Consider the following 16,437-nt stretch of genomic DNA (forward strand, 5'->3'; position numbering starts at 1 on the left):
GTAAATACTAATTTCGGGGGGGGGGTCCAAAAATCGTATACTAGGACAGACCCCCATGTTTATATCGATTCTCTAGATAAACTGTGAAACTTGAAACAATTATTCATTTCTTTTTTAGGATTAAAAATGGCCGATGATGGTGTTTTTAATTCATTTGATCAAAGTAAGTTGGTTAAATTATTTGTAAATTATTGGCTACACATGAAATGCACACTTTTATAACATACAGGGGTGTATTTGTTGAAAAATGGAGACAAAGAATTTAAAAGAAGAAAAAAATGAAAAGGGTGCCGAGGATAAACTTGTCAGTTGGTGACTAATTTCTTAATTTTTCCCAAATACATCATCATGAAAAATATGGTTGAAAATTGTTTGTTAAGCTTCTCAGTCCGGAGAAAGAGAACTTGAAGCTGAAGAAGATCTAGATCTAGAGGATGAGAATAGTGTTGAACAAGGGCAGGCTGTCATCAATGACCTCCTAGAGATGGTGGAGGAGGAGAGAGATCCGAATTATGTTCCTTCACTTAGTCCCAGGAAATCCGCCAGAATAAAGGTAGTGTTCACTAAATCACGACAAACTAAAGTTAGTTGCTTGTAAGATTAAGTTCTTACAGTTTTCAATCATAACTCTTTATATTAAAGAGCTATCAAGAACAACAAAAATGTTTTTTAAAGTATGTAACAGAATAAACTTGTTTTCTCAATCTTGTGCTTTAAATCTAAACTAGAGGCGGCGCTACGAGGTCACGAAGAGGTACCAGTAATGTCGAATGAAATTTACCTTCTCCCTCTGTTTAGCTCACAGTGAAATGTGATCTTCTGTGTACAACTACATTGTTTACATTCCTCCCACAAAATGACAGATATTTTAATAATTAATAATTTTCTTCAAAGTGTTCACACATTTTATGGACAGGCTGCTCTGTTGTTAATGAATTTCGCCCTTAATCATTAAAATTGGAACAAAAATTCAAACATTGGTATTCAAATCTATATTTGGTTCAAAATGGGATACATTAATTAGTATTAAAATTGGAACAAAATTTAGACATAAGTATTCAAATCTATATTTGGTTCAAAATAAGATATGTTAATTAGTATTAAAACTGGAACAAAAATTCAAACATTAGTATATTCAAATCTATATTTGGTTCAAAGTTGGATATATTAATTAGTATTCAAATTGGAACAAAAATTTAAACTTTAGTATTCAAATCTATATTTGGTTCAAAATGGGATACATTAATTAGTATTATACTCGTAATAAATTGGAATTTCGACGAAGTTATTTTACTATTTGATGAAGATGATGGGGTTAAGAAGCAATATAAATCTTATATGTTAAATGAAATAGATCATTATGTTATGTGGCCCTAATTGTATCTCTTGTTAAAGGAACTTTCGACGTAATTTCTCCATTGAAAGAGTAACATGCATGATCAACATCGGTACCCATAAACTTTAATTGATGACAGATAAGGAATTTGATCGTTATTCTGTCTCGAAAAGAGATTAACGAAGTTCTCATCCGGTCTCGCCTGTTAAATCCGTAAAGACACTTCTTCAAAGCACTCCCAATTCTGAAATCTTAATTTTCATTTTGGATACCCTGTCAGTTTCGCGCAGTTTTGAAGAGCGCCGATATGAATCTATCTTTTACGTTATAAATGAGAATTTATCAATATTACGTGAACAGTCCCTTTATTAATGAATATTTGTAGGCACGAGGGAGAGGTGATTACAACCCGTCTAGAAGAGAAAGGAACTGTAATCGTATCTGGGAAGAGAGAGAGAAGAAATCATTTCTGATGGGACTGAAGAAATATGGATCCAAGGTGATTAAACACAGATACGCAATTGTAATATTTTTTCAGGGGGGGGGGCGGAGGCATGATGAATCGTTATTTTTTGTAAATTTTTATAACTCAAAAAAAGATCAAACGCCTTTTTTTGGTTTGCCTTGATAAATTCAGTTTTATAATATTTAAAAATGGGTTTCAAATCTAAATTTACCATATAAGGAGATAGAGGCATGACACAAAATTTAACAAAAGTTGGAGTGAGCCTCAACAGTAAATTTATTTGGTATGCAGACAGAAAGCAAGTAAGAAAAGAATGGCTTAAATGCAAAGTTAACACAAATTTTACAGGCGAGCTAAAATGCAATACATTAGAAATATTCTTTTTTTGTATGTAAATTATCCAAACCATATAATTAATTGATTCGGAACAATAATTCCACGATGGGATACAGTCCAGGGCGGCCCATAAATATTCATATAATATCAATAATAACTTCAACTTTCTCTTCAGGGGTTTACATTTTTTTGACAAATAACTCCCCCCCCCACCCTCTTTTGAAAATAATATTTTCCCTCAATAAGTTAGTATATTTGCACTGAAAAGGAAAAATGTGCAATTTTCACTTAAATCTTATAAATATACACCCCTGTTTCTCTTCGTAGTTAAATCAATGTGAATATGGTGTGTAACAGTAGGGGGCAACAGTAATGGACCAATTATACACGACGTCAGAAAACAAAGTAAATTTGTAAAACAGAGAGTAAAGAACATAAAATTGCACTTATTTTACCGTAAGATAAGCACTTTTTTAGTTATCAATATTATCAATAATTTTGACGGACACAAAACCTAAGTTGACACGTGTGACGTAAGAATATAGCTGTATTGAGTGTGTACAAATACTACGTTGCCATCTAATGTACTAGAATCTATTTGGTGTATAATAGTTCTAGGAAAAGGATCCTGAAAATCTTGATTTCAATCTACCTTTTCTCAACCTAACCTTTAATCAATGATATTATAGAACTGGAAGCAGGTTGCGTCCTGTGTATCTACTAAGACTCCTGATGTGGTCAAGTCCTGGATAGAACGGGAGAAAATGAAACAATCTTTTGTCCTGGAAAGACGGGTGGTCAAACCTGACGGAAAAGTTGAGGTTAGATAATTCTATTTCACTTCTATAAAATCTTATCTATGAAATATTTTTAGGAGAATTAACGATTCAGAATGGTATCATAGAAATGCCTTTGAACATTCTGGATTAAATACCCATTTTCTTTCGATATTCAGGTGTTAATGGATGGAATGAAGAAGTCGAGGAAGATAGGGGATGTACTAGAGGAACCTACCGAAGATTTTAATACCCCTGACCAACGCGAAAACATTACGTAAAATATTTAGAATAACAAACTAGATGTATCAAAGTAATAAATTAAACTGAAGGCGGTTAAATTAGGTGGAAATATTTGTAAAAAATGAAGAAAAGTGAAAATGAAAGGAAATGTAAAATTAAAAGTTAATGCGTAGAAGGATTTTAAGCTTGGAATTAAGAACTAAAAACACATTTTCAATTACAAAATGACGATAACTGAACAAAGGAGCATAGAAGATTAAACGAAATAAAGGATTTAAAAAAAGGAGAAGTTGTTTTAAAAATATATCTTGAAAACAAAATAAAGTATTAACTATTGCGGTAAATCAGTAAAATACTTATAAATCTTAAAAAGACTGGACGTGTAATTTCAAGTGACCCTTCCGGCAAAGATGTCACTGCCCGATTCACAACTGTACCCTTGAAAACCCCGTCTAAAATGTGGAAGATATTTTCGTTTTTCTAGATCTAAAAATACTTCTAGCTTTTGTAGAGAAACCACAACTGAAAATTGTCAGTTTTCAACAATTTTTACCTTGATATCTAATTTATACTTGATCAGACAAGGCATTGCCATCTTTGCATGGAAGGGTTACTTAAAATTCTGTTTACAGTCCCTTTAATTGATTAGAATTGAGGAGACCCTGGTCAGACCTAAACCTGAGAATCCGACGGATAAATGGCTCCAGATGATTGAAGATGATGCGGAGAAAGAGGAAAAGAAAAGGGAATCTGCAGGTAAGCACTTTAAATTTTTTAAAAGAGATGTTTTTGTTTCCGGGGTGTAATGATCGAATCTCGGAGTTTTTCTATTGCGAAAGTTTGGTGTTGTAGGGGTTTTTGTATTGATCTGCCAGGGGGTTGTAATCTGGTAGCTCATTCATCCGTCCACGCTCCATTTATTCTGAGAAGAGGGTTTACAAGATTCTAGCTGCCTAAGGGCTTCTTAGGCCTGAGAATAGTAGAGTTCAGGAATTCTTCTGATGTACTGAAATGAGGCCTGGGTGCCTTAACAGATATGAAACATCACACTAATTGCTCCCAATCATTTTTAACCCCGTATTGGATACCCCCAGCTACCCCTAGCTGGCAACCATAGACTCTCGCTGCTTGTCAGCCTTTCCTCTCTTCATCATCATTCACTTGGATCAACTCATTTCAAGTTTCTTTCTTGTAGAAAGTAGAAAACTCGCACCCTTTCGCTGCGAGAGTTGTTGACAGCCGCCTAACTGTCCTCCTACATCCGTCAGGTGGTCATAACTGCAAAACCAGATATTGACTACAGATGATTTTGAAACCACAGGTTTGTGAGAAGTGCGGGAATCAAATCCGTGAACACCAGCCAGAGCCTGCGATTTAAAAGCTTCGGCTCGAGTCTTAATTCCTTAAACGCAGCTTTAAGACCCAATCTTAGACCCAACTCTGACGACAGCTTGTGCGAGATTATGCATACAGNGTTTTAGTGGAGAATAAGGCTCAATGTTGGGTCTTATTCTCATCAAAACTCGGAATGCACCAATTCCAACTATGAAAATCCGCCAAATACAACATTAAACCGGTTTTATGAACTAAATTCTGTTGAAAAATAGATGCAACTTAAATTCGAAAGCCCAAGCCGTAAATAAGGCTCAACAACAGCTTAGACCCGAGTCGTATTTTCTTGAATTTTTTAAATCGCCGGCTCTGGACAACAATCCAGTTACTAGCTGCGGTCAAGTGTGCTTAACTTCAGTGATCTAAAGAGAACTGATCTCACATACTAGCCACCCCACCCCAACCCACTACATGCCACCCCCCCGCTCTAATTAGCCACCACACCCCTCTTTAACTAATCATTAGCCAAAAAGTTTTGATCGAGATATAGCTCAGCCGTGTAGATTAGCCACATATTCTTAACTGAAACATTAGGCATGAATGAGCTTGTTCCTTTACTTTTGGTTAGCTATCTTTGGAAATGTCTAGCTCTCTCATTTGTTGACTTCATGAAGCTAGGCATATCAGAGTCGGGTCATTAAACTGTTCAGTATTAACGGTTCAGCTAATGGGGGGAGATAAATCGACCTGTGTTTTGCTTTCATATCAAGAAGGGTTCTTATTGGTCAATCACTATGGAATGGATATATATTGGATTACTCGAATTTAAAATTTAAAAATTCCGTTTCTAACTGGTCTACTAAATTACGAAAAAAGAAATAAGGAAATGATCGATGTTTAAAATTCTTCATTACAAAATAGTGAAATTATACGCTTGCATTTATTTTTAAATCAAGATAACCCTTGTAGAGGCTTCTTGATAAGAATGTTTCTACCAAATAATGATAAAACGTTCACCATTGTTTCTCAGGGTTAGGTAAAGCTCCGAACTGTGACAATATAATCCCGATGAGTCTGCGCTGGATTGCAGAGTTTGAAAAACATCCTGATCCTGGTTCATGTAGAGGAGTGGACTATGCAGCTATATACAGGTCAATCAAAGGGTGTGATTATGGTGTTGAAANGTGTAATGAATAGAATAGAACATTTTCATTAATTAAATCAAAAGGAATGTTGGAAATATAAAGCTTTAATTTCTTTATTTTCTAGATATTTTGCTAATCTAAGTGAAGGTGAAGTGCCTCCTGACCTAAACCCTGTAACTGCTCTTAGGTATTTCAAATCATTTTTCTTTTTTAAAATTAGAACGAAACAATTTTTTAAACGTAAAATATGATTTGAGATAAAAATATTACTTGGTGATTTCATTTCCAATTTTTTGTTTTCTTGATTCTTTATCCAGCTTTGCTAAATATTCCTTGGTCAATATTTATACCAGAAGTATTTTACATTTTTAAGAATTATTCTTTGATCTGGAGAAGAAAAAGTTTTTCGTTTTTTTTTTGACACGTGTCAAATTATGTTTTTTCCCTACACATTATTCATTTCCCAATTGAGCGAATAAACTCTTAAAAAATAAAAGAATAAGAAGTAGTTTTCAAGAAAAAATATATATATACCTCTTTGTATCAGGGTGACCAGGCTGCTGACCGACCTAGGGGTGTTGGTAGCAACGGATCCACTCAAGAAGGAAACCCAGTACCTGGAGAACTACAGGGGGTCATATACTAGGTAGAAGAGGGTTCATTGTTTGACAGTTTAACAAATTAAATTCTGATATCATCGTAAGATGGCAAATATCTTTAGGAAACATTCTACCGACTTTATATGCCGATGGCGAAGTTGTCGGGTAAAAAATTCTGGACTTTATATGTTCGCATTCGGTTTCTCTACAAGGAAGGTTTAAAATTGGTCAAGAAAGGCTAAAGAAGGGGTTAAAAATCAGGAAAATGGGCCATTAGACAAATTTTGTAATTTTGTTTGAAACTAGTTTTTCCTTAATGCTTCTTTTTTATTCATTGTTCATTCATAATCATTAATTTAATAGAAATGTAATTCTACGTGAACCTAATGTTAGCTAGCATTTATCAATATTCTGTGTTGGACTCTAATGATACCATTGAGGACGCACAAAAGTGTGACAAAAACAAACATACATCGCAACTTTATTCAATAATACACTGACATTTAGATACCGGACCGCAGACAACTTTGATGCTAATTCAAAATCAGCCAAAATGTTAGGTAAGACAAATATATTTCTGTGTTGGTGTTAGGATGAGGGGTCAAACGCCATCCTCAAAAATAGCTGTCAAAATACAATTAATAATAGATAAGGTATAGGAATAGGCCAATGTCTTAAAAAAATGTATTTTTCCAAGTGACTTTTCCCAGAGGCACATCCAAAATCGTAATGTTTCATATAACTTGCAAAATTAAGATATGTTAACCTTTTAAATGAAATATTTGAATGAATTATTTCAGAGACTTGGCTTGTGTATCTTTTAAATTAAGGTTTTAAAATTTTATGATGTTACTATTGGATTAAGAAATCAGTATCCCTTGAATGGATTTTACTATTAGATTAAGAAATCTGTATCCCTTGAATAGATTTTGCTATTAGATTAAGTAATCAGTATCCCTTGAATGGATTTTACTATTAGATTAAGAAATCAGTATCCCTTGAATGGATTAAAAAGTGAAAAAGTGAAAGATACAATTTGATTATAATTCAGTTTGAATAATAAGAATGTCGATATAATGCATATTGTTTATTTTGAAAAGAAAGCCAAACAAGTGTTTTAAAAGTTACAAATTTAATGTATTGCATACATTTATTGTATTTGATGTTTTAGTTGAAAATTTATCTGGTGTTTCTCCCATACCATATGTTACATTTAGCCCAGTTGGTGTTTTTTATACGTTCCATACGTTCATAGATTTTACGAACAGAATATATTTTATAAAAAGATTACATCTGATTATAAAAGTACGAGTCGCTTAAATATGAAATAGCCTCCAATTGTCTCCGGCATTCGACATTACATTTAAATTTCTGAACAGGAGACCTGTCACGTGTTCCTGGGCTTAATCCTCTAGATCTCCATCTTGAACTGTTCACCCAGAGAAATATAGGTAATTTATGATCATTTAATAACAATGAAAATATTAATTACTAGGCTTTCAGGGCGCTTCACTTCAATCTTTTATAGCAATTGAACGTTTTCTCTTTGTATACATTGTAAAATAAAAAAAATTAAAAACGTTCGCGTATTTTATCAAACAAAAATTCGTGGATTTTCAAAATTTTATGAAAATTGAATTTTGTTGAAGGCTAATTTTTTTAATTTTGATCATCCATACCCTTCCCTGGGGTCATGTGAGGTCCCACACCAAATTTGGGGCCGATCGGTTCTGCCGTTTATTGATTACAAACAAACAAACAAATAAAAAAACAACATATATATAATATACTAGAAATTCATGGCGCTTCGCGCCCTTCTTTCTAGGCTTTTAGGGCGCTTCGCGCCCATCTTCTATTTAAATTGTGAACATGTTCTTTTTGTTTACATTTCAAAACAAAGATGAAAAAAGTTTTGCGGATTTTTAAAAAAAAAATCGCGGATTTTCAAAAATTTAATCTTTTTTACAAAATTAAAAACCTCTAAAACACAAATTTTTTAAATTTCAATCATTCATAAACCTTCCCTGTGGTCCCTAGATGTCCTACAAAAAAATTGGGCCCGATCGGTTCAGCCGTTTTGACGTTTATTGGATACAAACAGACTGACAAACAGACAAGCCAAATTTATATATAGATACAGTTGCTACACATAGAAATATAGATAATTTCTAATCATTTCCTAATAAACAAAAAACGTGAACAATGAAAATATTACGCATAAAAATATAGGTAATTTCTCATCTTTAAGAAAAAACAAAAAATGTGAAAATATTTAGCATGCTTAAGTTAACATCTTTTATAAATTTTCGTAAAACATATCTTAGAATTATTTGTACAGCCGGTCTGAATCCGATTAGAAAATTGACACATCTTCTTAAACAGATTGGTTTTCGATTTTCATACATATAACAAGGTCACCAACTCAATTGAAAAATAACCCATTAATGATAATATGTTCAGATTCTATGGCTTAGCTTAATGTCAGCTGAAAGTTAACAACACAGAATAGATATTTTGTCATTGTAATGTTAAATAAATAATATTAACCTAGTTTTTTTTTAATTTGGTTAACATTTCATAGTTAAAAAAGCTAATGTCTTTTGATAAAGATAAATCTTGAAAATTTGTAAAAAATAAAATTTTTAGATAGCAAACGTTTGGCTGTAGTTGTTAAAGAAGAAGACCCTCTGATAGACGTGCCTTAGGACGGTGGGCTTCAAACAGTTTATCTAAATCTCAGATCTCACAAAATACAATATACATCGCATACTTTGTATCTACCATTTAAAAAACTGTGATATTAAATAAATATTATGATTAAATATTTTCAGAAGAGGATGTTCAAATTGTTGTGATAAAAGAAACTTAGATAGTTAAAAAATGGCAAGTTTATGTGTAGCTTATTTTTTATGGTTGTTTGGTGGATTTTTGGGTCTTCACCATTTTTATCTTGGAAGAGATAAACAAGCTTTTCTTTGGTGGTGCTTTCCAGGAGGTAAGTTGATACAGTAAAGTCCTTTTTAAAGAGGGGGGGGCGGGGGGAGCCCTTGAAGCCCTCGTCTTTCCAATATTACTTTTTAGTTTTTATAATTATTTCTTGACTCTTGAACTTCTCGTATTTTAGGATATTTTGGTGCTGGTTGGATCCGAGATCTATGGAGAATACCAGAATATGTTGCAGACTGTAATAATGAGCCATCACATGTCAGGTAAGCCATCCCCCCCTCTCCCACTATATATTCCTATTTACGATAGTCAATAAAAACAAACTTGAAATTGTGAATATTAAATGTATGTTTTGATAAAGTGGAAGTAAGAGTTTTTTATTAAGATTTGCATTTCAATTTAAGAAAAAAGAACAAATAAAATGGATGGAAGGTTCTATTGGTGATTATTTTTTTTTTGGGGGGTGGGGGATACAATGATATTTAGTGCTTGGCTTTATTGATCACTTCATTAAAAAATTTAAAAAGTTTAGCTTATTTATTAATTGAAAATTGTCCTATTTTACTCCAGGAAAGAGCGTCGGCCTCAATTTCGTTGAATAATGGGCTGTCTAGTCAATAATAATAAGCAATTTTAGATCCATAAAAGAGAAGATGAAGGAGCAGGAGATCCCTGCCTGGAAGATGGCCAGGTGGTCCGGAATGCTCGGTAACAAACCAGTTTGTAAAGGGATTGATGAACATTGTTTGGAGTGATGCTTAATTTAAGAGAGTGCCGTTAACTATTTATGACATTGCCATTTAAAACTGAATTTCATAGAGAGACTGATGTTTTCTTTAATAATTGGAGACTACTGGAGAGTACCGGAGGGTTCTAAATTCAGTGGAGAGAAAATTATTCCTACTAGAGAGCTTTTAAATTTTTAACAAAATATAAATTCTACCGGAGGGTTTTCATTCCAATGAAGTAAATGGCATTTTAAAATGGGGAGCATTTGAGTTTTTACAAAGAGCAAAATTCTACTGTTTTTTTTTACTTTATTGGATGGATGTTCTGTGTGTACTTAAAATGTTTGAATTTTTCCACGTTGTGATTTATATTTTACCTGGTTTTCAACTATTGCTTTTCTTAACACTACTGGGTAATGATTCCATTCTTTTTTACTGATATATCTGCAAACCTATATATAATGCACTCTTTAAGATATTAACAATAACAAATTTGCCAATTTTTTTTTTAAGTGGCAAATTTCTAAAAATTACAAAAAAAACTAAATAATTTTGAGGCAACACTTTTTAATTCTGATCGACAAAAAACCGTCCCTGGGGTCATGTGTAGAGTTACCATAGATAATTTGGGCCAGATTGGTTACGCTGTTTATTGGATATAATCAAACGAATGTTAAAAACCGTTATATCTTCCATGATTCTGTAAAAAGTGTGAACTGGAACTCAGTAAAAAAGAAAACTTAAAGTAAACGTTTAGACCAACTTAAACATCTTATACGATACAAATTTCACAACGGGAAACATTAGGGACAAACTGGATGGGTATTCCAAAAAACATAAGAGACCTAATTAATTTAGATTTGTTTAAAGTTCTTTAAAAAATTGTTAAAAATGTGTATAAATACATCTAAAATTCTTATCTAAGATATGATTCACTTTGGATAAAAACTCAAACCTGTTTTTGTACACAATCTAATCCCTCCAGTGAATTAAAAAACACTCCGGTATAATTATTAATTTAGATTTTAATTCAATGCTCCCTGATATAAATAGTTTGTACTAAAACTAAAAAAGTCTCCGGTAGAAACAATTTTCTCTCCACTGGATTTAGAACCCTCCGGTACTCTCCAGTAGTCTCCAATTATTAATGTCTCTCTATTAAAAATTTTCTCCAATTATTAAATTCTCTGTAAGAAAAATTTTAAAAAATCTGGAATTAAAAAAAAACAGGCTTTCTATTACTTATTTGTGTAGAAATCCACGTTGCGCTTTCTACAATTACTAATTTTACGTTTTTTTTTAGATATGAAATATTTATTCTTTGATTCTGAGATAATTATTTGAATTGTACTTTTAGGAATCCTTTATGGTCTAATTTGATTTTTATAAATGATTTAAGTTGTTGGAAACATGTTTGGTTTACTCCCTGGAATGGCAATACCAAATAAAGAAGATTTAGGAGCAGGTATATAATTGAATATTCAATCATTTAATAAACACACATAATTTTAGAAAAACTGGTAGAAATTAGTCCAGAGCTGATCGTGATCTGTTAATTAATCTGAGATGGGAACTTTAGAATGGAGGATATCAGGATTAATGCTTAATCCTCTGTTTTTGCTAATCTCGAGACTAACATAATCTCGAGATTATGTTAGTTTTGAGATTAAATATTTAGATCAACAAATTGGATTCTAAAAACGCCAGATTTGTTGGTTTTCTTGACTGAAAGGGCCCTCACTTAATTTCTCACTCATTTATTTACTAATTCATTAGTTAAAATTGGTTACAAAAAAATCTCAAACGTATTATTAAGTATTTTTCTTCACCGACTAATTTACAAAATGGCCGACAATGGTCTATATTCCTGCACTCTCATTGGAGACAATAATGTAAGGATATTCAAAGAGTGAGAAAAAGAGTGGATTAAGGACTAAAATGAAAAGTTTCCACAGTGGATATTCGGATTAAGTAGTTGGGATTAAAGGTTATCCATTCTAAAGTTCCCAGCTCTGAAGATAAAACTCATGAGGACAGCAAGCAATATTTAATCTGGAGATTAGAAAAAGAGCGGATCAAGCATTAATCCCGATATCCACCATTCTAAAGTTCCCAGCTCTGTTTGACTGTTTTTAGAGTTTTTTTTTAAATATTAAAGTTTGGAAAACTCATATTTGCTGTTTACTGACTTTGAACCTGATAGCTACAGTGCTAATCTAAATAACCCGGAATAATATTATTTTATTGAAGACTTGAAACTTGAAAAAGTTTGCGGCATTCATTATAGATGATCTAATTTAGCAATTATGAAACAATAATAAAAAGTCTGCCATTTTGTTGCTTAAAAAATACCACAGATGTTACGAATTTTGTTTAGATTTCAGTTTATTGAAGTAACCATGAAAATGTTTAATTCTGAACGAAATCATTCATATCTCCAGAAAATAAAAACGCAAAAAAATGGCAGACCACAGGTCTTCAGTCAATTAATATTATTCCGGGTGGTAAATCATAACTGTATTATATATATTATTAAATAAAAAATTTATAAGTAAAACTGTAATATTATTTGAATTTAATCCTTAGTAAAAGTTGGTTAAGTCTCATATTTTGATTAATTCTATTGTAAATCTTCCACAGATCTTTCCTTCTTGAAACCCCTGCTGAACCCTCTCGGTACTGCCATTGGTATCTGGCTGGTGGGAAATGTTGGCAGGTTAGGAGAAAATCAATTTTGTTTGAAGTTGGATTGATCGATATGTTGTGTTGTTGGTAATTTGATTGATCGATTGGTGGTGTAATTGATTGTTTAATTCATTGATTTAGTGTTCGGTTGGTAGTTTGATCGACCTGTTGGTGATTGCTATGAAAAGGAAGTAATTTACATCATTTGATTGATTGATTGTTTATTTTTTATTCAAGATGAATATTTGATAATTGATTGCACGTGATTTGATTTGTTGTGTCATTGATTAATTCGATAATTTTGTTAATAAAGTATTGATTGATTTAATGTTTGTATTCTAGATGGAAAGGAAGTATATTACATCCTTTGATTCATTTTTTGATTGATTAATTGGGTGAACTAATGTTTGTATTCAAGATGGAAAGGAAGTATATTACATCCTTTTATTGGTTGGTTGATTGATTGATTGTCTGTATTCAATGTCTAATGTCTGTATTCAAGATGAAAAGGAAGTATACTACATCCTTTGATTGATTGATTGATTGATTGATTGATTGAACTAATGTCTGTATTCTAGATGGAAAGGAAGTATATTACATCCTTTGATTGGTTGTTATCTAACCCTTCCCCTCTTCTTCTTCGGGATCAATCCAGGCTCATTATCTACTCTTGTTGGTATGCATTTTTCACTCTTACTTATGGAAGGGACTGTCCTAGTAATTTTGTAAAGAATTTCAAAATATAAATTGCAGAATAGGTGAGAATTAACAAACTATGCGTATTAATAATTTTCGTGTTTTTAGACCAGAAAAAAAGGGGTTTAGGACATTGTTGTGTATTATTTATGTCATATTTATCAACAATACATTTCAGTTATATTTTTTTAAATGGACTCATGAAACCTAAAGTTTAAAAATTTGTTGGACATGATGTTGTTCAGGAGCATATTGTTTCCGGCGTAGATGGCGTGGTATTGAACGTGAGTGTACGCCTAGCTGGAGGCGTGTACTGACCCTTGTTGTGTGTGGTCTCCTCTATACCGGGCTGTGGTCCAGCTACCTCTACTACAACGCCGAGGTGGTCCACAACGGGGACAAGATCAAGCTCAGGGACGCCGTTGGAAACTTCCTCAAGTCTCCTCTTGCCCAGGTTAAAACTCTTTTAAAGGTCTATATAGGGGTGCTAAAACTATAATAAACACTCTAAAGCTAAGGGGAAAATCACAGTTGTGCACCTGCACGATTCTCCCCTAAAATTAATTCAATGTTACCGAAAATCATTTACTTTCTCCGAGATTAAATTCATTTGGGACAAAGTTAAGTATTGTGAAGACAGGTTATCAATGTTGATACGGGGAATGTGGGAATGGTTTTGAAAATACATATCTCTAATTCTGACTATGGGTTTTAGGAGTTTAAATATATTTTAAATATTCAAAACGAGGAATCACTTTTAAAACTGTTTTCTTACCCATACTTGTCATTGTTGATATCATTTACTTTCCTCTAAAAGTCAAGTATAGAAATGGGCAAAGCCTCTTAAAACTTTTTATAATCCTCTTTTGATTATCATATTTTCAGGAGTTTGGTCGAAGTCTAGGTGAGCACTGGAAACATATGAAGGAGCAAGGATTTTGGTCAACCTACACCCGCTTCATCGACAGCTTGGATCCATTTGGAGAGAAAAATGCGCTCAAGGTTCGGATATTATCAAATTTTGAGGCAAATCGGTCAAGGGGTTTCTGAGTTATGATTGGATTGAAAACAAACAAACAGACAGACAGATATTACTATTTATATTATTCGTTGACTCGTTGGTGCGTGTTGATTCGTTAATTTTTTGATTCGTTGATTCGTTGATTCGTTGATTCGTTGGTTCGTGTTGATTTGTTGATTGATTCCTTTATTTAGTCACTAGTTGATTGATTGATTGATTATTATTAAAAGGTTCTTGGATTACAACCAGGGGCTACTCAGGAGGAGATCAGATCAAAATACAGAGAATTATCAAAACAATGGCACCCAGATAAGGTACAATTTAATAAGTTCTTTAATCCACCCATGGAGCTGTTGTGTGTAATTTTTAGTAGTAATATATATTTCATGGATTTGGATTTGATGTGAACTTGGTGAAATTCATATTATTAGTTCTATGTTATTGAATTTGATTTTATTTGACTTTGATTCGATTAAATTTGTTTGTATTTGTTTTGATTTTGTTTTGATTTATAATTGGAATTTATTTTATTTTATCGATTCTGTATCGATTGATTTGATTACGGTTTGGGCTTCGATTTTGAATTGATCAAAGTTCAACTCACATTTTAATATCAATGGTCCAAAAGGGCATATTCCAGCTGTCGACTAAGTAAGGCACTTAGCTCGAATTAGCGATTGGTGATCTGGCAATAACTTTAGATGTCCAATGTAGTGAAAATGGAAAAAAGGCCTTAAAATAAAGATTCCTGGGATAAATTTTTCCAAGAATAAACAGAAATGTAAAAAATGAAATTGTAAAACCTCTAACTATTCAGATTTAGTATATTCACTTTAAATGGTATTGTGGAAGCAAGACGTCCTTAAAAGTCTGATTTGATTTTGATTTATTTTGTTGTTGTGTAGGTGAAGGAGAACAAGGAGGAGGCACAAGAGAGGTTTGTTGAGATCCAGCAGGCATACGAGAACCTCAGCAAGATCAAGAGCAGAAGGGCCAGGGCAAACAGGAAGGTTGTGAGAGAGGACAGCACGGTGAACCAGGAGAAGATGAGGAGGGAGGAGGAGGAGTTGGGAGAGGAATGGAACGATGCTTTCTCTGAAGAGATTGGAGGAGTTGGGAGAGGAATGGAACGATGCTTTCTCTGAAGAGATTGATCCTAAACTAGAACTTTAAATATTTAGAATAATTTAGAATCACTTTTTTGAACTAAACGTAATTCTAATTAGCCCTGTAATTTAAAAGTACCATCCAGGATAAACAATCAGCACTTATCTCGATATTTTCTATTTTAAATTTAAAACATTGCGGGATCGTTCTTAAATCTTTACAGCTGGATTTATGCAGCATTGAGTAGAGATCTATTGGCAGTGATTTGTCGGTTTCTGATTAGATCAAAAAGGTACTTGATATTGCTTTTTAATAAAATAATAATAATAATAATCAGTCAATCCTTCAATCTGAGATTTCAAGCTTGAACTCCCCTCCGTTTAAGTTTAAGATTATATTATTTTAAAAATCCTTTAAGTCTACCATGGTAAAAGTTGTTATTCACGTTGTAATTACGTCTACACTCACCGCAACTAAACCTCAACTGTAAAACAACATCACATCGAATGCACAATTTTGTTTTTCTTCTTGTACCATGAACATTGAACAATACAACCTATGCAGTATGCACTATGCAGTATGCACCCAACTTTTTTGTAAACACTTTCGTGTGTCATCTTTAATTTATGTTTTGTCATTCTTGCGAATATTTGTATGCACTAATAATATTAAAAAGAAAACTGCTTTGATAAAAATTGTACAACACAAATTGATATTACTATGTTAAAACATTCCAAGGGCCTTATGTTATGAAACTTATTTGTTGACTAAAATATGGCTCAATTTACTTTTAATTTTGTAAAATTCTCGAACACAGTATTTTGAAAGTAACCCTGAATTCTGAAAAATGGCTTCCAATTTGTGATAAATAAGATGAACAGTGTTAGGATAAAATCAAGAAATCTAAGATCATGTCATTTAAATATTATTTGTTATAATTTTCTACCAATTGTAAAATGTTATACGTTCAAACAACGCATGAGATACTTAGTAAAAATAATATCTATTTTTGATATTGACC

General features: G+C 32.6%; 2 protein-coding genes across 2 annotated transcripts; both read left to right on the forward strand.

The window, feature by feature from the left end:
* Positions 1–98: 98 nt before the first annotated feature.
* LOC111714803 (uncharacterized) lies at positions 99–9,066 on the forward strand. The gene is made up of 12 exons (XM_023490006.1): positions 99–163; positions 381–553; positions 1,722–1,835; positions 2,828–2,959; positions 3,094–3,191; positions 3,807–3,913; positions 5,520–5,640; positions 5,759–5,821; positions 6,182–6,280; positions 6,741–6,793; positions 7,613–7,684; positions 8,880–9,066. Exons 1-12 carry the CDS (start codon positions 127–129, stop codon positions 8,936–8,938), a joined length of 1,128 nt encoding a protein of 375 aa, XP_023345774.1. The 5' UTR covers positions 99–126; the 3' UTR covers positions 8,939–9,066.
* LOC111714802 (dnaJ homolog subfamily C member 22) lies at positions 9,031–16,407 on the forward strand. Its single transcript, XM_023490005.1, has 11 exons — positions 9,031–9,228; positions 9,358–9,442; positions 9,817–9,887; positions 11,307–11,372; positions 12,548–12,623; positions 13,171–13,268; positions 13,534–13,742; positions 14,174–14,290; positions 14,540–14,623; positions 15,215–15,412; positions 15,459–16,407. The coding sequence occupies exons 1-11, from the start codon at positions 9,114–9,116 to the stop codon at positions 15,480–15,482; spliced, it is 1,143 nt and encodes a 380-aa protein (XP_023345773.1). The 5' UTR covers positions 9,031–9,113; the 3' UTR covers positions 15,483–16,407.
* The last annotated feature ends 30 nt before the right edge of the window (positions 16,408–16,437 follow it).

Source organism: Eurytemora carolleeae, unplaced genomic scaffold, assembly GCF_000591075.1.
Source record: "Eurytemora carolleeae unplaced genomic scaffold, Eaff_2.0 scaffold1621, whole genome shotgun sequence".
NCBI classification, from domain to species: Eukaryota; Metazoa; Arthropoda; class Copepoda; order Calanoida; family Temoridae; genus Eurytemora; species Eurytemora carolleeae.